At 46.5% G+C, this 23,921-nt stretch overlaps 1 protein-coding gene across 2 annotated transcripts in view; it reads left to right on the forward strand.

Moving 5' to 3' along the window:
• The first annotated feature begins 4,463 nt into the window (after positions 1–4,463).
• TRABD2A (TraB domain containing 2A) overlaps positions 4,464–23,921 on the forward strand; it is a 69,357-nt gene continuing 49,899 nt past the window's right edge. The window contains exons 1-2 of one of the 2 annotated variants that reach the window (XM_028712097.2): positions 4,464–5,060; positions 20,551–21,111. In XM_028712097.2, coding sequence (XP_028567930.1) covers positions 4,947–5,060; positions 20,551–21,111 — 675 coding nt within the window. In that variant the 5' untranslated portion in view covers positions 4,464–4,946. The remainder of the gene's footprint in view (positions 5,061–20,550; positions 21,112–23,921) is intronic. The other variant, XM_028712096.2, reaches the window with a different exon arrangement.

Below are 23,921 nucleotides of genomic sequence, written 5' to 3' on the forward strand. Positions count from 1 at the left end.
CACATATTAACGTGTCACAAGAAGGCCTGCGATGAAGCACTCTCCTCTTTATGACAGTGCTATTTCTTGCCATCAGGGCAGACACAATAAATCTACAGAGCTTGCATAATGTAGTTGCAGAGGCTCAGCTGTGAACCAGGAAGCCCCGCACACCATGTGCTGCTCCTGCCTGAACTTAGGTGAGCCGTTGTGTCTCAGCATCAGTCTCATACCTGCAAAATGGGAGAATCATGGCAATCACCGCAGCAATACAATCCTAAGCAGGTGTCCTCAATATCAAGTCTCATTGTGCTCAGTGTGGCTTATTCCCTGATAGACATCTATAGGATGCCATGTTAGTCTGCCGCAGCAAAAACGAAACAGAAGCCCAGAGGTTATTGTGACACCCGAAAGACACATATATTATTGCATACGTTATCATGGACTGCAGCCCACTTCCTTAGATGCATGGAAGTGTTGTCCTAAGTTGCAGGTTGATGTGCATGTGGTTTGGAAGGCAGGGGTGGGGTAGGTTGTAAACTGTGAGGCTGGAAGGAAATGAAATGCAGAAAGTACAAAGATGGTGATAATTAAACAATTAGCAGTGGCAATTCACCAAATAGTTGGTGATAGCACAGGCATCCTGGCATTGGGAAGCCAATTAGCACGTGCACTGTGACAAAATTCCATTGCCCTGATGCTATCCACAAGAGTCGGCACTCATCCCCCTCACCTTTCACCCTTCAGAAGCCCCTTTTTCCAAGCACGGCCACTTTAAGGCCAGTTACAGACAGGATGAAATGACTTTTGGATATTGCTGTGTCTGATATGTGTGCCCATATATTTTATTTTTTGACAGAGGATGGCCTTTTTGCCCTATGTGGAATGCAAAGAGGTCACTGCTGGCACTTGATAGCATATGTTTTATAGAAGATAAGCAGGTGAATGAACCCCCGATACTGTGGATGTTATTACTTGGTCCTGAGCTGGTCTGAGGACAGAGATGCCCTCTGCGTTTGCTGCAGGATCTGATCCTGGTGTGTCTCTCTCTGGCTATGTTGTTGCTAGTTGAGCAGCTGACTTAGGTGGAGGGAGATGGATGTCTGTAAGCAAGTACAGACCTACCCAACAATGTCTGTGTTTTGTCCTGTGTGGATGCTGGATTGCGTCATTGTTTATACTGCTGATGTATTTGTGTTTTATTAATGCATCACTCTTTTCTGGGAATGTTTTTTCTCCAGGAATGTTAACCAGCACCAAAGGGTGGAGCCTACGTTTTAGATATAAGTAGGTGTGTTAAACTGACCGATTCCATTCATGCTTCAAACCCTACTTAATTCAAAGGACCTTCCTCTCAAAGAAGTGTGCATAGACTTAAGCTGCGTCCCACATCCTTGGGAGGAAATCCTATTGAACTCTGTATGACTTATCTTTGGGTAAATGTGCTTAGGAAAGGACTATTGACCTTAGAGGAAATATTTTAAATACCTCCTTCTTAAAAAAAATATCTCACTGATATTACCACCACCCCCTCCGTCTGCTCAGACTTGCACACCACAAAGCTGTGTCCTTTGAGATGTTGTTGGGCTGTGTACACATTGTCTCTTTAAAGCACTCTGGAAGCACATTCTTGCCCTCAAAGAATTATGGGCACTGTAGTTTACCCCTCACTGAATTCCAGTACAGTGGTACCTCAGGTTACAGACGCTTCAGGTTACATACACAGACTCCGCTAACCCAGGAATAGTACCTCGGGTTATCAACTTTGCTTCAGGATGAGAATAGGAATTGTGCTCCGGCAGCGGGAGGCCCCATTAGCTAAAGTGGTACCTCAGGTTAAGAACAGTTTCATGTTAAAGAACGGACCTCAGGAACGAGGTACCACTGTACCCAGCAACCTTTAACCCTTTTAAGCGGAGGGTGGATGGTCATCTGTCATGGATGGTATAGTTGAGATTACTGCATTGCAGGGGGTGGGACTAGAATCAGTAGGTGACCCCTGGAGCCCCTTCCAACTCTGTGATTCTGTGAACGAGGCCTCTGAAGGTCCAACGATTAGATGATTCTCAGGTCTTCAAAAACCCAGTTCAAAGGGGGTCACAAAACCACTGTTTGAGAGGGGCTTCAGAAGATATCTTCAGAAGCCCTCCCCCACAACAAGACATCTTGCCCTGTGCTCAGCTGCAAACACCCTGCCCTTACCTACCCCACACCTGATGTCAGGTATAGGACCAGTGGCTGTAGCTTTGCCAAAATGGCCTCCAAGCCAAATGGGGAGGCCAACTTAATAATAATAATAATAATAATAATAATAATAATAATAATAATAATAAATTTTATTTATATCCCGCCCTCCCCAGCCGAAGCCGGGCTCAGGGCGGCTAACAACAACAAAACAGTACAAAAGTACAGCATAAACAACATTCTAAAATCATTCATTATAAAAATTAATTAATTCAAGCCACTAGCAACCATTGGGCCAGAGCTCCGCGAAGATTGCCGAGGGAGGGAGTCAGGCTGTGCCCTGGCCAAAGGCCTGGTGGAACAGCTCTGTCTTGCAGGCCCTGCGGAAAGATGTCAAGTCCCGCAGGGCCCTGGTCTCTTGTGACAGAGTGTTCCACCAGATCGGAGCCACAGCCGAAAAAGCCCTGGCTCTAGTTGAGGCCAGCCTAACTTCTCTGTGGCCTGGGACCTTCAAGATGTTTTTATTTGAAGACCGTAAGTTTCTCTGTGGGGCATACCAGGAGAGGCGGTCCCGTAGGTATGAGGGTCCTAGGCCAGAGTTCCCCTCCTGTTGGAGGCACTATACCTCTGCATGCCAGTCGTTGGCCATCATCACAAGCGATGAAGGTACTGTTGCCCACTCAGGCCCTGCTTGGTGCTTCCTATAGGTATCTGCTTGGCCACTGTGAGAACAGGATGCTGTCCTCGATGAGCCTTGGGCCTGATCGAGCAGGTTCTTCTCATGTTCTTACGCTTGCATGAAGGGTGGTCTATAAATATTTATTGTCTCTAAAAAAGTTTAATTAGTATTTTAATGCAATCTTATTCCCACCCACTCCCAACAGGTTGGGTTCTAAAACCACAATAACTGCATACCATTGAGCATATCATATACAGTGGTACCTCAGGTTAAGAACTTAATTCATTCTAGAGGTCCGTTCTTAACCTGAAACTGTTCTTAACCTGAGATACCACTTTAGATAATGGGGGCTTCCGCCACGCCGCTGCTGCGCGATTTCTGTTCTCATCCTGAAGCAAAGTTCTTAACCCGAGGTACTATTTCTGGGTTAGCAGAGTCTGTAACCTGAAGCGTCTGTAACCCGAGGTACCACTGTATTTAGTATCACTGAATATTTAAAAACTTTCCTATACACAGGGCTGACTCCAGATGTCTTCTAAAGGTTGTGTAGTTGTGTAGTTACTTATCTCCTTGGCTCGGGGGGGGTGTGTCACATAACTCCATACCCTCCAACATTTCTCTGAAATATTGGCGGGGGGGACATGGGTGGCTCTGTGGTCTAAACCACAGAGCCTAGGGCTTGCCGATCGGAAGGTTGGCAGTTTGAATCCCCGCGACAGGGTGAGCTCCCATTGCTCTGTCCCAGCTCCTGCCAACCTAGCAGTTCAAAAGCACGTCAAAGTGCAGGTAGATAAATAGGTACCGCTCCGGCGGGAAGGTAAACAGTGTTCCCGTGCGCTGCTCCGGCTCGCCAGAAGCGGCTTAGTCATGCTGGCCACATGACCCAGAAAAAACTGTCTGCAGGCAAACGCTGGCTCCCTCGGCCTATAGAACAAGATGAGCGCCGCAACCCCAGAGTCGTTCATGACTGAACTTAACTGTCAGGGGTCCTTTACCTTTTTTAAAGGAAAAGTAGGACAGTATGGGATGGAATCAGAAACCGGGATGGCTTCTGTAAATCCGGGACTATCCCAGGAAAATAGGGGCACTTGGAGCAGCCTTTCTCTGTGGGTCCCCAGATGTTGTTGGACAACAACCCCTATCACTCCTAGCTAGCAAGCCCAGAGCTCAGGAGGAGTTGTAGTCCAACATCTGGGGACCCACAGGCTGAGAACTGCTGACTTGGGAGGGTCTGCCTCTGGGTGCTGCAGTTGCTGGAAACCACAGGAGGGGGAGAGGACTCTTAGGCTGGGATTCTGCTTGCTCCCCCCCCCCCCCCAAGGCATCTGTTTGGCCACTGTGGGAATAGGATGCTATGCTAGAAGGGCCATTTGGTCCAGCAAGCTCTTCTGCTATTCCTTCAGTTGAAACCACTGGACTTTCTCCCAGGCTACTTTGCACCTGGTCTGTCTCCTTTCCAGGATGGCTCTGGGTAACTACTAAGGGAATGTGCCTTACAACTTGCCAGATCGGGAGAATCCAGCAGGAGGCCGACAGGGACCCTGGCGCTTAGGTCAGAGAGGAGAGAGAAAGGGGGAGTTCGGGGGAGAGAGAGGCGGCGGCGGGAGCGAGTTTAGGGTTAGGCACCTCCTGCGGCCAATCCCGCCGAGTGCGTGCCTTCGTGCCTCCTCCATCCAGGGGCTGCCGCCGGGATTGCACAGCTCGGCGCCGAAGCAACTTTTGCAAGGAGGCGAGAGCTTCCATAAGAGAAAGAGAAAAGGACCCGTCCCTGGAGGGGGGGTGGGAGAGGGAATTCCTGCTTCCGCACACACCCCACCCCTCCCCTCGGCATGGCGAGCCCCCCCTTCCCTCCGCCTGGCACAGGGACCCTTTAAGGGGAGGGGGCAGCGCCTGGAAGGCTTGGCTAGGGGATGACTCCGGATTGGGCCGCTGGGGCAGCCGCCTTAGGTGCACCACCGGGAGGAAAACACGGGCCGGGCTTTAAAAAACCAAAACAAACCCAACTCGGCGCAACTTCGGCGGAGGCGAGCGAGCCGATTCCCGCCGCCGTTTCCTTTTCCTCCCCGCTCCCCCCATCCGTGCTCCGGGCGTGGAGTGAACTAGGATGGTGGTGCACAGCGCCGGGGCTGGCTTGCTGCTCAACTGTCTCCTCCTCCTGCTGGCTGGAGCCAAGCAGAGCCGGGATCCCGCTGCAACCAGCTGCCAGACCCACAGGAAAGTAAGTGCACTCCCGGGGGAGGGGAGAAGTCCGGGGTGGGGGGTGCGGATGGGGGGGGGGAGAGAGACTGTCTCCTGCAAACTTGGGCAGGATGGCGCGAGGCCAGCAGAGTCGCCCCGAGACTTTTTTTTTTGCTTATATTCTCCCATTTGGGGGAAGTCTCTCAAACTCGGGTGTGCAAGGCACCTTCCCTTTTCTAGGGGGCTGGAGGAGAGCAGCGCCAGAAAGTGGGGTGTGGGGGACTTAGCTGCTCCGCTGTTGTATCCACCCGCCGCACTTTCGCATGCACGAGGGAAAGTTTTGCTGCTGCTGCTGCTTTGCTGCGTGTTTTTTTCTCTTTCCTTTTTTTTGCAAACTGAGTTTCACGCTAGGTGCTGGACTTGTCAGCAGGAATTTTGCAGGAGGGGAAAAGTGCTGCCGGCAAACTGGGCTGCCTCATCCCACCCCACCTTCGCTTGCAAGGCAGCCCCACCAGTGTCATGCGGCACTTTTAACTGGGTGTGTTGGGGGCATGGGCTGGGGAGGGGGCAGGAGGAGCCCAGAAGCGCCAGGAGAGCGTGTCAGAGCCACGTCCGCATCGTGCACCCTTGCCCGGGAGTGAGGCTCACCAGTCACAGCCGGGGCTGGACTTCTGGCTCCCGGTGCATGAAATCTGCCCTGCCAGTTTGCGAGCGTGTGGAAGGTGTGCTGCCAGGACTCTTTGTTGCTTCTCCTGTTTTGCAAGACACTTAACGGGGGGCTCCTGCTCTGGAATCTGTTGCAGCCTCGAGAGTTGTCTGCATTGAACTCAGTGGCCGGCGGGCGAGGGGGGGGGAAAGGACTTGCTTCTGAGTAGACCCCAACCTGCCAACGTGGGATCTCGCCTTCAGCAGCTGCGTGCGAAAGGCGGCCTCGGAGGGGGAAACGCCTTTCTGAGAAGCTGAGAGTGAAGTGATGTCCGCCTTGGCCGTTGTTTGGGTGGAGTGATGTCTTTTAAAAAAAAAGAAAGACATGAGGCTGGGGTGTAAATTAGCCTTTGATGGGATTTAGAGTGCCTTTAATGAGATCCAGCGGGGAGAGGAGATAAGGTTCAGTGGAGGTGCCAGCCTGCTGTTTGTTTGGGTCATCCACTCTTTGGTTTTGTTTACTTTTAACACTTCTCACTCCTCTGCCAATTCCTCCAACCCCCTCCCCCCCCTCCTCTTTCCCCATAGCATCCCGCCAGGATGGAAGGCTGGCAGGCAGGCGGTTCTTGCATTCCGAATGCACCTCATCAGGGCTTCATTTGTTCTGTTTGTTTTATCTCCTGTTCCTTTTAAGGGAGACGTTTTTTGCTCTTGCACACCTTAAAAAAATGGGTAGGGTTTTAACTGCGCTTAAAAGCCTTTCTCGTACATCCCACATTTTGCAGGCTGCTGAAAAATCTTAAACTCTAGTTAAAGTAACTTTTCTTTGCCACAACTATTAAAAACGGGTACATTTTTCTTAGGGGAAAAACACAACCCTGTAGAAAAGAGAGAGTGCAGTCTTCACAGATTATTGGAAAAACCAAGCTGTTCTGTGGATGGCCCCTATAATCCCATACCCTGGAGATCCTAATTGAGATGCAGAATATGAAGATACCGTGAGACATACTATGAAAAGTCTTTGGAAAAGACTTTAGCGAACAACCTTCTTTAAGCATGTTTACTCAGAGGCATCCCACTGTGTCCAGTCCAGCAGAGGTTCCCTCCCAAATGTTCATGGAACTGCAGCTAAGGCTGAACTCTGTGGAGTATCTTTCTGAATAAGCTTGCTCTGGCCTGACTCCTGAACAGCTTTTAATAAGAAATGCAGGTGGAAGGAAATATTTCAGCCAGCACCACAATCCCATGCATGCTTACTTGGAAGTCTGGGCCCACTGAAATGTTTACTTTTAAGTAAACATGCACAAGGCCGCCTGCCAGTTCCACAGAGTTAACATTTGTTTCTTGGAACCCCATAGGTTAAAAATAAGTTACCTAGCTGTGCACAGGATCATGGCCATTGCTGATAGGAGCAGAGGGAGAAATCCCAGAAAAGGACAGCCAAAGGAAACCAGCACAGAGAGAATTTATAGCAGAGAGTCCACAGAACTGTTTTGAAAATTGTTTTTGCCATTCTAATTCTAAATGCATTCGATGGAAGCAAGTTAATATTGATTTATTGCCATGCAGCAGACTGGGGCATGAGACGGTTAACATGACATTAGAGCAGTGTATCGTGATGCATTAGGCCCTTCCTGTGTGGGTCATCTGGAAGCACAGTTGACAATGACAGAAATAAATTGGCATTTAACAAAACAAGCTGTAGAGACACTGGACTCAGTCCAAGAAAAGTTAGTCACAAGCAGCAGCTTTATCTTATGTGCATTTATTCAGAAGTGAATCCCACTGAGTTTAGTGGGAGTTACTCTTGAGGAGGCATGCACAGGTTTGCAAAGCTGTACTGTAGTTCCCTTGAAATAAATGAGACTTGAGCTAGTCCCCAGTTCCGTTCCATTGCCTTTAATAGAACTTGGTTACTATCAAATCGTGTTTGCTTTCGTCTGGTGCGTCAATATACATCCTCTAAGCATACAGAAAATGGTGGACAACCATGGTGGCATCTGAAACAATGGATGCTACTAACATTCATGGAGTACAAGCCTGATGGCTTCAGTGTGCAAATAGGTTTGCTCCGGAGGAGATTCTTCAGAAAGCTTGTTCCAAAAATAATTTAAAGGCTTTAAACTGTGTATTTAAATTGGGCCCAGAATCAAATTGGAAGCCCGTGCAACTGATAAAGCAGGTGATCATATCCTCTGTCAGCAGCATTGCTGCTGTTTTCTATTCTAAATTATAGTTTCTGTACACTTCTCAAGGGCAGGCCCATATGCAGGGTGCTACAGCAGTCTAATCTGAAAGTAACCAGGTGTGTACAACTTCTCTATAAAAGGCCATGGTTGGCCAACCAGTGGAAGCTGGGCAGAAGCACCTGTCTGGGAGCAGTAGTCCAGCAGTAGTCTCAGATTGCACACCAACTCCTTTTATGGGGAGTGCAATTCCCTCTAGAACAGGGAATTCCTAATTTGATCTCTCATATTGCTTAAGCTCACATCTAGTCCTCCACTGGTCCCAGCCACTGATTTAGGAGCTCCCCTAGAATTGGACTGAGAGGAGAGACAGAATAGGGTATAACTAGCATCCTGATAGGGATGCGGGTGGCGCTGTGGGTAAAACCTCAGCGCCTAGGACTTGCTGATCGTATGGTCGGCGGTTCAAATCCCCGCGGCGGGGTGAGCTCCCGTCTTTTGGTCCCAGCTCCTGCCTACCTAGCAGTTCGAAAGCACCCCTAAGTGCAAGTAGATAAATAGGTACCACTTTATAGCGGGAAGGTAAACGACGTTTCCGTGTGCCGCGCTGGTGCTGGAGCAGCTTTGTCACGCTGGCCACGTGACCCGGAAGTGTCTCCAGACAGCGCTGGCCCCCAGCCTCTCAAGTGAGATGGGCGCACAACCCTAGAGTCAGACACGACTGGCCCGTACGGGCAGGGGTACCTTTACCTTTACCTTACTAGCATCCTGATAATAAAAAAAATTCCTTCCAGCAGCACCTTAGAGACCAACTAAGTTAGTTATTGGTAGCATCCTGATGACACTTCACCTAGAACTCTGGATTACCTTTCCCAGTGGTTTCATGTAAATGTTGAAAAACATAGGAAAGGGGCATCTTTGCAGAACTCCAGGAGGTAAGGGCATAGAGATGATGAACACAAGTCCTTCAGTTCTGCTTTGAAACTTGCCCTTCAGGAGTTATTGGAACCAACCGCAGTAAGATGGTGCCTCCAGGCTGCTGAGAAGGTTACCATGCTTAATTCTATCAAAAGCTGCTGTGAGGTTCAACATAGCCAGCAGATTTACTTCCACTGTCTTGCTTCGCTAATCTATCAGGGTGACCAGAGCAGTTTCTTCCCCTGAACCAGAATGGGAATTAGACTGAAGAGAAACTAGGTAATCTGACATCCCTGGAATTGCAAGTCCAACACACGCTGTGCTTCTTTATTCAAGAATAGCATAGCTGAGGCTGGTTGATAGCTAGTAAGTTCAGTAACATCTAGGAAATGTTTGTTTCATACAAGCCTCATCACCGTTGAAACGCTACCTTAATACAGCAAAGTATTTGCCAACCAGTATTTCCCAGCCTTCTCTGGTAGCTTTTACCAACCAGAACTGATGTGGATCTAGTACATTTCTCCAAGAATCATGCACACATTCTCAGGGTGAACAGATTTAAAAGTATCCATAAAAATAATACAGCATTGTCAACTTCTCTGTGCATTTAGATACCTGCCTCATTTTATTCAAAGACTCCCCCAGTGCATTTTGAACTCAGATGTACCAAATTCTCCCCCAAACAAAACTCAGTTGAGTTTGAAACATTTTTGGGAATATTGTATCTGTATAGGAACAACTCATTAAAAAAATGATGTTTTTCTAAAGCAAGAGTAGCAGATTCCTATACTCCTGGTTTGCACACAAATGTGGAAGCACTTAGTTGATCAAAGGAGGTACCTGGCTACAGTCAGGAATCCTTTTTGAGTGGGATGCGGGGAGGATGCTGATTGTATGGTGGAAGGATTTCTGGCTTAAGACTCTTTAACAACACTTTTATCTGCAGAAATCAACAGGTGATGCTTTTTAGCATTATCACCTGCTAATGCCTGGACTCAAGCTGTTGTTTAAGGGCTTAGGTTGCAATCCCTAAACCCACTAGAGTAAGCCCCACTGAATTTAATGGCACTTACTTCTGAGTAGGCAAGGGCAGGATTTAAGCCTTGATGACATAAGCTGGTTGAAAAATGGGCAGATCTAATGTTTTTCTCAAACCCCGCTAATTCTACACTGAAGTCCTAAATTCAGTTATGGAGTGGATGAGATATCACTCAGGAACTCCGTAATACAGTGGTACCTCAGGTTACACACGCTTCAGGTTACAGACTCCGCTAACGCAGAAATAGTGCTTCAGGTTAAGAACTTTGCTTCAGGATGAGAACAGAAATTGTGCTCCGGCAATGCGGCGGCAGCAGGAGGCCCCATTAGCTAAAGTGGTGCTTCATGTTAAAAACAGTTTCATGTTAAGAATGGACCTCCTGAATGAATTAAGTACTTAACCCGAGGTACTAATGTATCTTCTTGGTATTCTGCCCCTATCTGTATATCTGCCTACTTTGAACATTGATGCTTGCTCTGCAACATCAAATTAGCGTTAGTATCTTCCTCCAAAGCACCCTTGCAGTCTTGCCTGTAATTCTTAAGGCTGCCATTTTCATTTATTGGTGTGGCTCCTCTACCTTTAATAGCAGCTTGATTTGCAGAAATTTAAGAGGACTAGCTTTTCCTGGCATGGGCACAAGGTGTTGCAGAAAAGCTTCTTGTCTGGTTGGCATTATAGGCATGGGAGCAGGACCATTGTAAACAGAAGAAATTGCCTGCTACATTGCTAATACATATTGCTCCCTTTTCAAGTATATTACATAAATGGCACTTGAGCCACTGTGTTTGAATCTGTGTGGTAAGGCTTGTGGTCACTGTTTAGCAAGACTACACTAGGGGAAGGTGAAGTACAGTTTTGGCCTTGCAGTCTAATAAATCAGAAAGTCCCAGTTTTGAATATTCCCTCTGCTACAGTCTTTCAAGATAGCCTCAGCTCCCCATCTACAATATGGAGATAATAACACTGACCTACTTCACAGGATTGTTGTAAGGGTTACTGTGATAACATCACCTCTAGGCAAGCCGCTCTCACTTAGCCTTGGCACCTGCCACATGGAGATAAAAATACTGACCTAATTTACAGGATCCTTGTAATGATTACAGAGATGATATTACTGACTTTTGCAGGAACATTGTAACAATTATGGAGTTATTATATGTCAGGTGCTTTGAACACTTGAAGGCGCTATAGGAATGCTAATTAGTGGAAATTAAACGCTTGCTTCATGTTTTGCATGTGGGTTTTGTTTGCGCATGCACACCCTCTGCAAACAGAGGGTGACGTTTTGGATGCAGCTGAATCTGATCCCTGTTTTGCTTGAAGTCTGGTAACCTGACCTCTGGACTTCCCTTTGCCATATGTAAGTCATATTTTATTACAGAAGCCGGACCTTCAAGTGAAATACTTACTATCTGAAGAGGAAAGGGTTCAGTACTCAATACCTGCGTCAACCTTTTCCACCTAAATAGATGGGACTTTAAAGTGTGCTGTACAGCAATAAAACACGGTTTCATTTGTTGAGGTTTTTACACTTTGAAAAGCAAGTTTCCCTCTTTCCTTTCATGGTGATTCTCTTGGTTATTTATTGTAAGTACGGTAAATCAGGTCCATGCTTTGGTTTCCCTAGTGGGGATTGGCTTCTGGCAGAGAGATTTATGTGGCTGCTTAAGTTTGCCATGGAGAGAATTGTATTTTAGAAGTGCTTAACTTTGGCTGGGATTTGGTCCAGGGGTTTGGTGAGGTTCTGCATTTGTGTTCAACCTGCAGCTGTAGTTTTGAAAACTCCCCCTTTAATTTCCCATAGCATAGATTAAGCAAATGCAATTGCTGTCTGAATGATAGGTGGGAGGTGAAACGTGTTCAAAGGCAGCTCATTATCTCCTGATTAAAATGTATTGCCACCTGTAGCTTTCCTTGGTGTTAAGTCTGCTTCCATGAGAATGGAAGGTAACTGCTCACATTCACTCACCTTGTGCTAAGTAGCACCAGCTTCACCTGGTTAGTTAAAAAAAAAAACCACCCTAGACCTTAAAGGTGTATTGTACCCAATGATGAGCATGTTTGCTTATTTATTAAGTTTTTGTCATGCTCTTTTTCAAATGAAGGTTGCTCTCCTGATCACAGCAACTTGGTCAAGTAGGTTAGAGAGAGAGGGAGGGACAGGCTGTCACCAGTAGGGTGGCCAGGTCAGAAAGTGAGATCCTGTGCTTTCTACACAGCTATTAAAGGTGCAGGAGTCCCCCCTCCTCCCCCCCCCACCGCAGATGACTGCCCTAGTTCCCAGTGAGCTTTATTGCTTGAGTGCTATTTAAATTGGACTCTCTTCTTTGCCTTCTACATTTAGAAGAGTACCACTACCGAGAAGCCCCTCTGCCTGGTTCCCTGTAACTTCGCTTCTTGCACGGAGAGAACTGCCAGAAGGCCCTCAGCACTGGACCTCAGTGTTCGGGCAGAATGATGGGGGTGGAGACGCTCCTTCAGGTCTACTGGGCGGAGGCTGTTTAGGGCACGGGTAGGCAAACTAAGGCCCGGGGGCTGGATGTGGCCCAATTGCCTTCTCAGTCTGGCCTGCGGACAGTCCAGGAATCAGTGTGTTTTTACATGAGTAGAATTGTGCTTTTATTTAAAATGCATCTCTGGGGTATTTGTGGGGCATAGGGATTCATTCACACACACACCCCTCCCAAATATAGTCCACCTCCCCTAAGGTCTGAGGGACAGTGGACCGGCCCCCTGCTGAAAACGTTTTCTGACCCCTGGTTTAGGGCTTTAAATGTCAGCACCAACACTTTGAATTGAAATGTACTGGGAGCCAATGTAGGTCTTTCAGGACTGGTGTTATGTGGTCTCGGTGGCCGCTCCCAGTCACAATATTATATTGAATATTGGTCAAGTATATAAAGCCTGGTTTTGCAGTGAGAGTTGTGCCAGAGGTCCCCAACAAAGGCTTGACTTAATACCCTGACATGTCTGTGGAGGTGCCTCTGCCCCACTGAAAATGCTGTGGGGCTAGTGTTGCTCCTTTCGAACTGGCCCTGTGGTTCTACCTTTAACATGATTTGCAGGTGGTGATGTTTTATATCCATGACCATTGCCCTTGCAATTCCAGCATATACAGTGGTTGTTGTTTAGTCGTTTAGTCGTGTCTGACTCTTCGTGACCCCATGGACCAGAGCACGCCAGGCACTGTGGTACCTTGGGTTAAGAACTTAATTCATTCTGGAGGTCCATTCTTAACCTGAAACTGTTCTTAACCTGAAGCACCACTTTAGCTAATGGGGCCTCCTGCTGCCGCCATGCCACCGCTGCATGATTTCTGTTCTCATCCTGAAGCAAAGTTCTTAACCTATTTCTGGGTTAGCGGAGTCTGTAACCTGAAGTGTCTGTAACCTGAGGTACCACTGTAATGCTGTTGTTAGGCACTTCACTGCCCGAGTGGACCTGCAAATATTTCCCATTCCACTCCCCGCCCCAACCTCATACTGTATGTATCTGCAGCTCCAATGATAGACCTTTGCTGCACAAAGCTATTCCCCCTCCTTCCCCCTCCAGTGGAGCATCCATAATTTCCAGAGCACTGCGCACAGTTCCAGAGCACTAGATGGGAGGTGACTGGGCGACATGGCCTCAAGAGAGCCTGTAGTACAGTCCGCTTTGCAGTGAAGGCAAACATTATTTAAAGTTAAAACGCTGCCAGTGACACACTCAGCCTGACTTTGTCCCCTTGTCTTGGAGGGCAGATGGATGGTGGCAGCTGTGGGAGAATGAGGTTGATCTGCCAGCCTTCTTCATCCACTGTCTGAATGGGGAAGCTCACAATGAGTTGGCCCTTAAATAAAATTGGATGCTTGTAGCTTGTGCTGCTGCAATAGCTGTATGGTTGCTTCCTGGTGCCACCTGAATCTTGTGTCCTGCAGTTGCAGCGCTTGTCCAGCGGGTGAAGCTAAGCCACTTGGCTTAAGTGGAATGGAAGAGGGCAGAACAAACTTTCTGGAGAGAATTGAGTGCCTGCTCCGAAACGAAGGGTGTGTGCATGTGTGACCATGATTGCTGTAGAGTAGGAGGAGAAATGGACTGTCTCTCCTACCCCATTGCTAGCAAGTGACCCTCTCGTGTAGTTTTAAATAAAAAGGAGGCTATGCCTACACAAGGGACGCGGGTGGCACTGTGGGTTAAACCACAGAGCCTAGGGCTTGCCGATCAGAAGGTTGGCGGTTATATAGAAAGGTTTCTTGTTTTGTGTACCTTCAAATGTAAGATAAAATATATGCAAAGGGACTTGACAGGAAGTCAAAGTTGAAGAAAAGATTTTGGAAGATAAAAGGGGAAAAATATTTACTTTCATTATTATCATTTTGTGTGCGGGTGTCTGCACATGTGTGTTTTTGTATGCAATATTTGGGAGGAAATAACACGGTAAATAACAAATAACAAACTAAATATTGATGTATGTAATTTTTATTTCTTAATTATATTTAGTGGTAGTATGGCTGTATTGTTTTTTGTAACATAAAATCATTCAATAACAATTATTAAAAAAACACAAAAAAACCACCGAAGGTTGGCGGTTCGAATCCCCGTGACGGGGTGAGCTCCCGTCGCTCCATCCCAGCTCCTGCCAACCTAGCAGTTTGAAAGCACGTCAAAGTCCAAGTAGATAAAAAGGTACCGCTCCAGCGGGAAGGTAAACGGTGTTTCCGTGCGCTGCTCTTGTTCGCCAGAAGCGGCTTAGTCATGCTGGCCACATGACCCGGAAGCCGTACGTCGGCTCCCTCGGCCAGTAAAGCGAGATGAGCACCACAACCCCAGAGTTGGTCACGACTGGACCTAATGGTCAGGGGTCCCTTTACCTTTACCTTTATGCCCTACACAAAATGTTCTTGGCTTCATAGAACTGTCATGTAATAGGAAGTCACCAAACAGTATTTGTCGGAGTCATTTGATCAGGGTCACAGCCAGAGTTGTTGGTGTGTGCTGCATTGGCACAGACTTCTAAAGTTGGTTCGTACTAACATTTTTTTGGCCAGGAACGTTCCTCCTCCTCCTCCTCCTCCTCCTCCTCCTCCTCCTCCTCCTCCTCCTTCATAATGGCAATATGTGTGTCCGTGCTTCTTACTTGGGTACTTTTTTTGAACTGAAGCTCAAAATGTAAGGTGTAAGTCTGCTATGTTTTTATGGTTTGCTGTGCTGGACAGCAGCAGTTTGCTCTCTTGTTTTGAGGTTGGAACCCACATCCTGCCTCCTGACCAGCATCTTGCCTGCTGCGTACCTGGGACATTGCATATCATGAAGCTGGAAAATGATTCAGGGGTTCCCTTCCCTGCGGTCCGTTTGGGCCTGTTATTCTGATTTGTAAAATTATCTCGAAAGGGTATTCTGTAGCAAGAAGATGGTCCTGTCATCTGACTGAAGGGGGGATTCCCATAACCCCTCCATTCCGTTCCGTGCGCGACTTGCCTTGCTCTCTGTTTGGCACCTGATATTTAAAAGTGAGCAAATCTCCATTTATATGTTTCAGTCACTTCTTTCAAATCGTAACTACCTTTCTATGCCCCCTTCCCTGCAAAGATCTCAAGTACATGTTTTCCCCCCTCTCTGCTTTCTCTTCGCAACAACCCTGTGAGGTAAGTCAAGCTGAAAAATAGATCACCCAGTGGGTTTCATGTGGCTGAGTAGGGATTTGAACTCTGGTCCAACACATTATTTATTTAATTTGCATACCGCCCTATACCCACAGGTCTCAGGGCGGTTACAATATAAAAACACAAAATAAATGTAACAACAACAGCAGCAGCAAGATAGTAATAGTAATAGTAGTGATAACAATAGGGACGCGGGTGGCGCTGTGGGTAAAAGCCTCAGCACCTAGGACTTGCCGATCGAAAGGTCGGCGGTTCGAATCCCCGCGGCGGGGTGCGCTCCCGTAGTTCGGTCCCAGCGCCTGCCAACCTAGCAGTTCGAAAGCACCTCCGAGTGCAAGTAGATAAATAGGGACTGCTTACTAGCGGGAAGGTAAACGGCGTTTCTGTGTGCGGCTCTGGCTCGCCAGATGCAGCTTTGTCACGCTGGCCACGTGACTCAGAAGTGTCTCTGGACAGCGCTGGCCCTCGGCCTCTTGAGTGAGATGGGCGCACAACCCTAGAGTCTGTCAAGACTGGCCCGTACGGGGAGGGGTACCTTTACCTTTACCTTTTAGTGATAACAACAACAACAACCCTATAGCCCCTTCCTCCTCAACAAATTTTCAAAGGGCATTGGATGTCAACCAGCCAAAGGCCTGGTTAAAGAGGAACTTTTTTTGTCTGGCGCATAATGAAGGCTCCTGGCGAACTTCCCTGGGGAGAGCATTCCACAAACAGGGAGCCACTGCAGAGAAGGCCCATTCTGTTCACCACCCTACACAACACCACCATTAGAGATGAGAACCTCCTGGTTTCTGAAGAAGCTTGTAGCTAATGCTTGTTCTATTTGGAGAAGGCCTATTGAGATCAATAGACACAACTGACTTGGGTCTACTCTGAGTAAAACTTAGTTGTATACAACCCAGACTTCTCAAATAATGTGAGTTGTCTTGGACTTTTCTATTAACTTTTACCTTCCAGAGGTGTGGCTCTTCCGGCATGAGATTCAATCCCTTAGTGGCAAATTCAGGTCAAGCAGAGTCACAGTGGCTCTGGCCCTCTTCCACACCAAGCCTGCCCCATCCCCTTACCAAAAGATGGTGGGGTTTTTGTTTTTGTTTGGTCATAGAGAGAGCAATAGGAAAATGCACTGGAAATTGTGGGGTGATACTTGCTTGGCACAACATCCTGGGTTCTCCCTGCGTGCAAATCAGAATTAAGGCTCAATAAATAGCTGGTGTCTGCTAACTTCTCTGTGCAGACAAGCGAATGCTTGGTTAACAGGCCATCTGGAAACAGCATTTTCTTTTCTGTTAAGGAAATTCCTAAATTGTCCATTCCTGGCTTTGTGAGAGCCAGTTCTTAGTGTAATAAACAAAATCTTCCCTTATTCCCTTATGGGGGACACAAGAGCCCTTATAGAGTCCTTTGTAGGTTCTCCATTGGTAGAAGAAAATAACAGAGGCCAACCAGAGAATATTGAGAAGCAAAGCAGCTAGTAAGCCTGATCTTTATTGAACAGTTGCAACAGGGTGCTCCCCTCACATGCAGGAGGACAGAGGAGGACCCAGAACAAAGGTGTGCCTGCCCTTATATAGACATTTTAAATTCCCTGCCCTGGAGCTCAAGACCACCCCTCCATACATCATCCCTACATCACAGAAAAGGTGGTCTACAACAGAAATTTGAATGTTGTTGTTTATCCTGTCTGCCAGGTTATCTGATAATGCCTTATTTGATTGCCTTTCCTGGTAGTCTGGCCATTTCTTTGAGATGGTGATTTCCCAGTTCCTGAGACAATGGGAAGGTTCCCTCACCCCCTCCCTCCTTGCAGAGAAAAGATTTGGTCAGTCGAAGTGGTTTCAGGACGGTCTTCCTGTGCTGCTCCAGACATGTGGTTTATATATTTATGTACATGTTTGCTTGGTACATTTATGAACATTTATTATATATCTAAGACCTGATTTTTTTTTTATTTCATTAGGTTCCTAGAGCAATATAGCTTTCTCTCCCCCATCAACTTCATCCTACATGGCTGCTGTACATTTTTCACATTTTGTGAAAAGAACCACTAATGTTCTGACTCCCCCCACTGTTGTCTTTTAGAAGAGCAGTGTGGGGAATGGCAGGCAAAGCAGCCTGCACCCCTCCTGATACATAGGAATTTGCCCTGTGAGTTGAACCCAAGCTTTCCCAACATATTAGATAATACTGGCATGCAGTATTGCGGCTCTAATGTTTCCCACTAAACAGTTTTCAAATTATCTTTGAAGGTGAAAATGATGGCAGGTTATAGGGTACTACATTCAGATATGTTCCCATTCGGATTATCAACGAGAAAAGCTTGTTGCTTCTCAAACATTCCTGTGAACCCGCAACACTGAATACGCTTACCAACAAATGGCATGGGAAACGTTTCTTTCTAGAATGGAATGTTACTTCCTGTTTTGGTCCTAGAAATGCTATTTTATCCTTTCCTTGTGAGTGGGGGGGGGGCAGCAAGAGGTGATGAACTCTTTGGATTTCTTTTTGGTAGAAAGCTTGAATTAGGTTTGCATCTATTTTTAAATACCTAAAAAATAAAACATATTAGTGAGCCAGCCAAAATAGCTTTCCCCTGAAAGGAATGAACACCTCTCGGCTGCCAAAGGCCACTCGAAGCCTGTGTGCAAGCCAAAATGAAATGGGGGAAAGTTATATGTAGCACTGATTCATTTCAGTAGGACTGGTACATGAGAAGGCCAAGTAAACTATATCCACGTTTGTCCTCCAGGCTAAGGACCTGATGTAAGTAGATCTAGGCCCTTTTCACACATCAGGTTTTTAGGAGCGCACCTAAAAATATGAAGTATGACTTAAGTCACTTCCAGACTGTCGCTGTTTTGCAAATGAGATTCAGTCATGCACAAGCAAATCAGAATTAAAGTGATTTTGATGTGGCACTCTTGTGCAACAATAATTTTATCCCCTAAATAGTACTTCCTTGCTGTAAGAAAGTTGCTGTAAGAGTTGTTGTGGAAATTAAAGGCTCTGGCAGCCGTGCATAGATGCCAATGGCTGACGCTGTCTGGAGCCTGTGGGAGACTTGGCTTCTATTGGCCTCATGTTGTCCTATCTGCATCCTAGTGCTCATTGGCATGGTAAACCTGAGCCTGGGCTTTACCACTTCAATCTGCAGGTGTGTGTGTGTGTGTGGAGGCGGGTGTCACATAAAGGAAATGCCCTCCATCAAAGAAAGCAAGTTGGTCCCTACATATAGAAGAGTAACATGTTGGGGAGAATGCTAGGCTAGAACCGTTCTTTCTGACATGTCAGCCTTTTATTGACTTTCTGCATGGAAGAGCACATAAGAACCCCCCCACCAGTGGTACACGCCAGGCTTAGGCTTACCCCTGCATTGAGAAACTAGCCCCTTATCTAAGAGGGCAATTGTCCTATTGCTAGATATCATGATGGAAGCAGCTGCCTCTTGGTTTATAAATAATCGGTGGTGGGTAAACCTGCTTATTGTGGTCTCACAGATGTTTCACAGGTCCCATTTTATGCCTCAGGTTGTAAGAAGGTGGTAATATTCTTGACTTTATAAAGTACAGTGGTACCTCTGGTTAAGAACTTAATTTGTTCTGGAGGTCCGTTCTTAACGTGAAACTGTTCTTAACCTGAGGTACCACTTTAGCTAATGGGGCCTCCTGCTGCCGCTGCACGATTTCTGTTCTCATCCTGAGGTAAAGTTCTTAACCTGAGGCACTACTTCTGGGTTAGTGTAGTCTGTAACCTGAAGCGTCTGTAACCCGAGGTACCACTGTATAGAAAAGTATTTGAGGGATACCCACCTAAGCGCTCTGCTTGGGTTTCGGGGGTTTTTTTTTGCTCCCATTCACACCCCTGTTTTGTTATGCAGGGTTTAGAAAAAAACCTATTATGAGGGAAGAGCAGTTCTGGTGGTGTAAGCTGACTGACCTCCCCTCCCCTCACCCCAGCCACAAAATTTAGTTTTAAATTTGCAGTGCAGAGAGTCTTGACAGTCATCACCAATGCCCTGCATAGGACATTCATCCCAAACACAGGTCTTTGTCTCATCATGGGGCTTTCAATACATTAGATTTGAAAACAGAGAAGGGAGTTAATGAAATTCTGAGCGGTCCAGGGGGCAATACCTTTTCTTTCTGCGATGTCTTTTAGATAGACTTGGATCCTTATGTGTGCTCTTTGTCACATAAAGATCAGGCTTGTTTAAAACAAAGGAGTGTTGACCTTCCAACCCTCTCCAAGCCTGTGGCGGCTTTCAGGACTCTTTGTTTGCTTTTAAGTGGGTAGGTGACACTTCTCGCCTTTCTGGGTTTTCAGTTATCTTCATTCATCTTATCACCACATAAAATAGTTGTTTTGTTTTTCTTTTCTTTTTTTTAAAAAAAAATCATTTGCCTTTATCTTTAAGTTAGGTTAGTCTCTTAGTATTAGATTTTTGAACTAATAAAAGCAAATATGGGATGTGTGAAGCACCACAATTTTTTCATATTGGGAAATGTTGGGGACTTTGATGTTTTACAAAATCACTTGCACGTTTACTGAAATGAAACCAAAGTTCTTGCTCTTTGAAATACATTTTTTAAAAACCTTGGGGGTAGGTATTTCTATGCTTTTGCAAAAAACAACAACCCCCAAACCTTTCCGTTATCAAAAGGATATATGTCTAGAGAAATGCATTGTTTTCGTATAAAATATGTGTGTACGTTGCTTATTGCCGTGAACTTTAAATGTCCATTTTTACTTCAGCTTGCATTAGACCAGTTAGCCAATCCTTCTGCTTGCCTCAAAGATTACTTTCTCTGTTTCTGCAATCTCTTGTGTAGCTGGTCATTAAGGGAATAGTTGCTGGTTTCTAATATCTAGGTAAGATGCTTTTTTCTGCCACTCATTTTTGGGGGGGAAGACTAGTTTTGACGCCATTTAACATTAGCACCGCACCTGCAATCACAAAGTCTAGCTCTACTGCCTCAGTGACTTTAGAGCCCAGCCAAACAACTTGTCCACCAATTGAATATGACTGACACTGATCTCCCATGTTATCTCTCCACGTAGTGCCCTGTTTTCATTGTTGTGTTTCCTTCTCTTCAGCAAAGCGAGCTGAACTCCTTCCTGTGGACTATAAAAAGAGACCCGCCGTCCTACTTTTTTGGTACCATTCACGTCCCGTATACCCGGGTCTGGGATTTTATCCCTGAGAACTCCAAGAGGGCCTTCCAGCAGAGCCATATTGTCTACTTTGAATTGGACCTCACCGATCCCTACACCATCTCTGCTCTTACCAGTTGCCAGCTCCTGCCACAGGGCGAAAACCTTCAGGATGTGCTCCCCAGGGACATTTACCGCCGGCTCAAGCGCCACTTGGAATACGTCAAGATCATGATGCCTTCCTGGATGACTCCAGACCAACGGGGCAAAGGCCTGTATGCTGACTATCTCTTCAATGCCATCGCAGGCAACTGGGAGAGGAAAAGGCCGGTATGGGTCATGCTGATGGTGAATTCTCTGACTGAGGTGGACATTAAGTCACGTGGCGTACCTGTCTTGGATCTCTACCTCGCCCAGGAAGCTGAACGCCTTCGAAAGCAGACCGGGGCAGTGGAAAAAGTAGAGGAGCAATGCCACCCATTGAACGGCCTCAGTTTCTCCCAGGTAAGGGAAACTGAAGTTTTCTTCGCCTACTGTCCTATACGTCCTACGATCTGTGCTTTGACCATTCTTAGTTGGCAATCCACATTCCCCTTTCATCGGAGGTTGGGGAGCAGAGACCACAAAGTGGGCAAAATATTTGAATTGGCTTCTTGCATTGGAACTCTGGAATGTTCCTTAGGGAGATTCCAGAACTTTGCTTCTTGTCAAAGAAGCAAATGTCCCGGCCTTAGGAGGTCCGGACCATAGGAGCACACTCTATCAAGACCCTCAGCACTTGAAATTTCTGGTTGCTGAAACATGTAGATGGATGCATCTCTGTTCCAGTTGCAGAAAGCTGAGTTTTGCCTGCTTCCTCATGTTGTGTTTGACTTCCTAATTAATCATTGGCAACTGCCGCTTTCAACTTAAATAGGGTATTTGGCAAAGTGCTTAGTAACACTGATAGCAACACTTAGGAAGGGCACCTTTCAGTATAGGATATCATGGAATACATTCAAGAATGCAACATGTTGGAGTGCACATTGACTAATAGCAAACATGTTGAACCAATTAAAAAATTATCCAGTAGCACCTTAGATACCAACTAAGTTTGTTCTGGGCATAAGCTTTTGTGTGCATGCACACTTCTTCAGATACCTGAACACGAAAGCTTATAGCCAGAACAAACTTAGTTGGTCTCTAAGGTGCTACTGGACAATTTTTTAATTTATTTCGACTGCGTCAGACCAACACGGCTACCTACCTGAATGTTAAACCAGTTCAACTTGTCAAGCCTTCTTTGGTAGTTGTAGTTTTCTGTGGCCCACTAGTGGGGAGCCTCCCACCCATGTGCCTAATTTGACCCACATGTCCTCCTCATTTGCCCCATGAGTCAGTTTCCAATGATCTACACCCACCTGCCCTACACCCAGCTTCATATAAGACATCAGGTGTGGGGCAGGTAAGGACATAGCTCCCTGCCAAAAGTGAGGTTTGTATGATTGTTGGCAGTTGGGAAGACACAGCACGACCATGCTGCGCCCATTCCCTTGCTGGTTTGATTTCAAACTGTGTGGGCAAAGAAAGTGGGTCACTTGACACAGGGTCGGATTGCGTCCTTTAGAGGCCCTAAGCACTTAAAAGATTTTTGCGTCCCCATATATATCTAATTCAAAATGTAAACAATGAAAAACCATAAAATAAAATTTTACTTTTCCGAATGAAACAAAACCTACAGTAAGATGGAAGGATGGATAGTTTTCGGTATACTTCTATTTTACATTTGAAAAAAAATTCTACTTTTTCCAATTGCAAAGTCCATGGTAAATCTGGCAATGGAAAAAGGGTAATTCTCCTTGGGTAAAATTACTCCCTTAAGAACAGAAGGAGAGTGTGCTGGATCCGACCAATGGCCTTATATCTAGTCCGACGTCCTGTTGTCACAGTGACCAACCAGATGCCCATTATGGGAAGCAGGAATTGAGTGCAAAAGCCCTTTCCCTTCCAGTGGTTTATGTATTCTGTAGCATCACTGCTTCCGACTGTGGAGGCAGATCATCGCCATCCTGGCCTTCGATAGCCCTCTCCTCTTCCACAAATTTGTCTAATCCTCTTTTAAAGCCATCCAAGTTGGTGGCCATTACTGTCCCCCATGAAAAGCAAGTTTCATAGTTTTAACTATTTCTGCCATCTCTCTTTGAGTCTTGCAACATTCAGCTTCGCTGGGTGGTCCCCAAGTTCTCAGGGTCCCGAGAGAGGAAGAAAACCCTTTCTCTGCACACCGTGTGCCATTTAAAAACTGCATCCTAGGGGGTTGGACTACATGACCCTACGGGAGCCTTTCAACTCTACAATTCTGTGACTGAGAGGCTGGTGGAAAGGAAGCGCTTGGATTCCAGTGAGCCACAAACTCCTCTAGGAGCAGGGGGAAAGCCACCTGTCTATCCATGAATAAGGTCCATGAATAACCATAGCTTAGAGGTCCTGGGCCCTAAGGAAGTCAGATTATCCTCCACCAGGGCCAGGGCCTTCTCAGTGATGGCTCCGAACTGGTGGAGTGCTCTGAGACCAGGGCCCTGCAGGATTTAACTTCCTTCCGCAGGGTCTGTAAGACAGAGCTATTCTGCCCGGCTTTCAATTTGAACTTAGCCTGATCTCCCCCCCTTCCCTCCCCCCCTCCTTTTTATGAAGATTACCCGCTCTGGGATCCCACAGCTAATTCTCCCCTGGTCTCCTTGCTGGCCCAAATAGGACTAATTTAGCCAGCTAGCCCTGGTGATTATCTAATGTTTATTGGATGGATTTCCCCCCTAAATTGATTTTTGAATTCTGAATTTATTGTTATTGACGTTTTATACTATATTTTATGCTGTTTTTTGTTGTTGCATCAATTAAGTGTTTTAAATTTGTTGTTAGCCTCCCTGAGCCCGGTTTTCTGAACTGGGAAGGGCGGGGTATATAAAAAAAATTATTATTATTATTATCCCCCAACCATTGGTGCTCTCCTACAAATGCACACATTTTGAAAACCCTTTCTCCCTCTTGGGTGCTTTAAGCTCATTCAACTGCCGATCCAGACCCTGGGGCAGTGGTTGCCCCTCCTCACCGTTCCACCCAGGACCCCCCACCCCCTTGCTCCTCCTTATCACCAGCTCCTGAGCGCCACCGAGTGGCACCTTATTGGTGACAGCAGCACCTTCCGGAGGAGCAGACAGGGACAGCAAGCATTCTAAAAGTTTGATTTAAACATTGTTTTAAAGGACAAGACCTGGATCCAATGCGGTTGTGTGTGTATGCGTTTTAAAAGAATGTTTATCACATAGTCTTGCCGA

The sequence above is a fragment of the Podarcis muralis genome, chromosome 17, assembly GCF_964188315.1.
Source record: "Podarcis muralis chromosome 17, rPodMur119.hap1.1, whole genome shotgun sequence".
In the NCBI taxonomy this organism is placed as follows: domain Eukaryota; kingdom Metazoa; phylum Chordata; class Lepidosauria; order Squamata; family Lacertidae; genus Podarcis; species Podarcis muralis.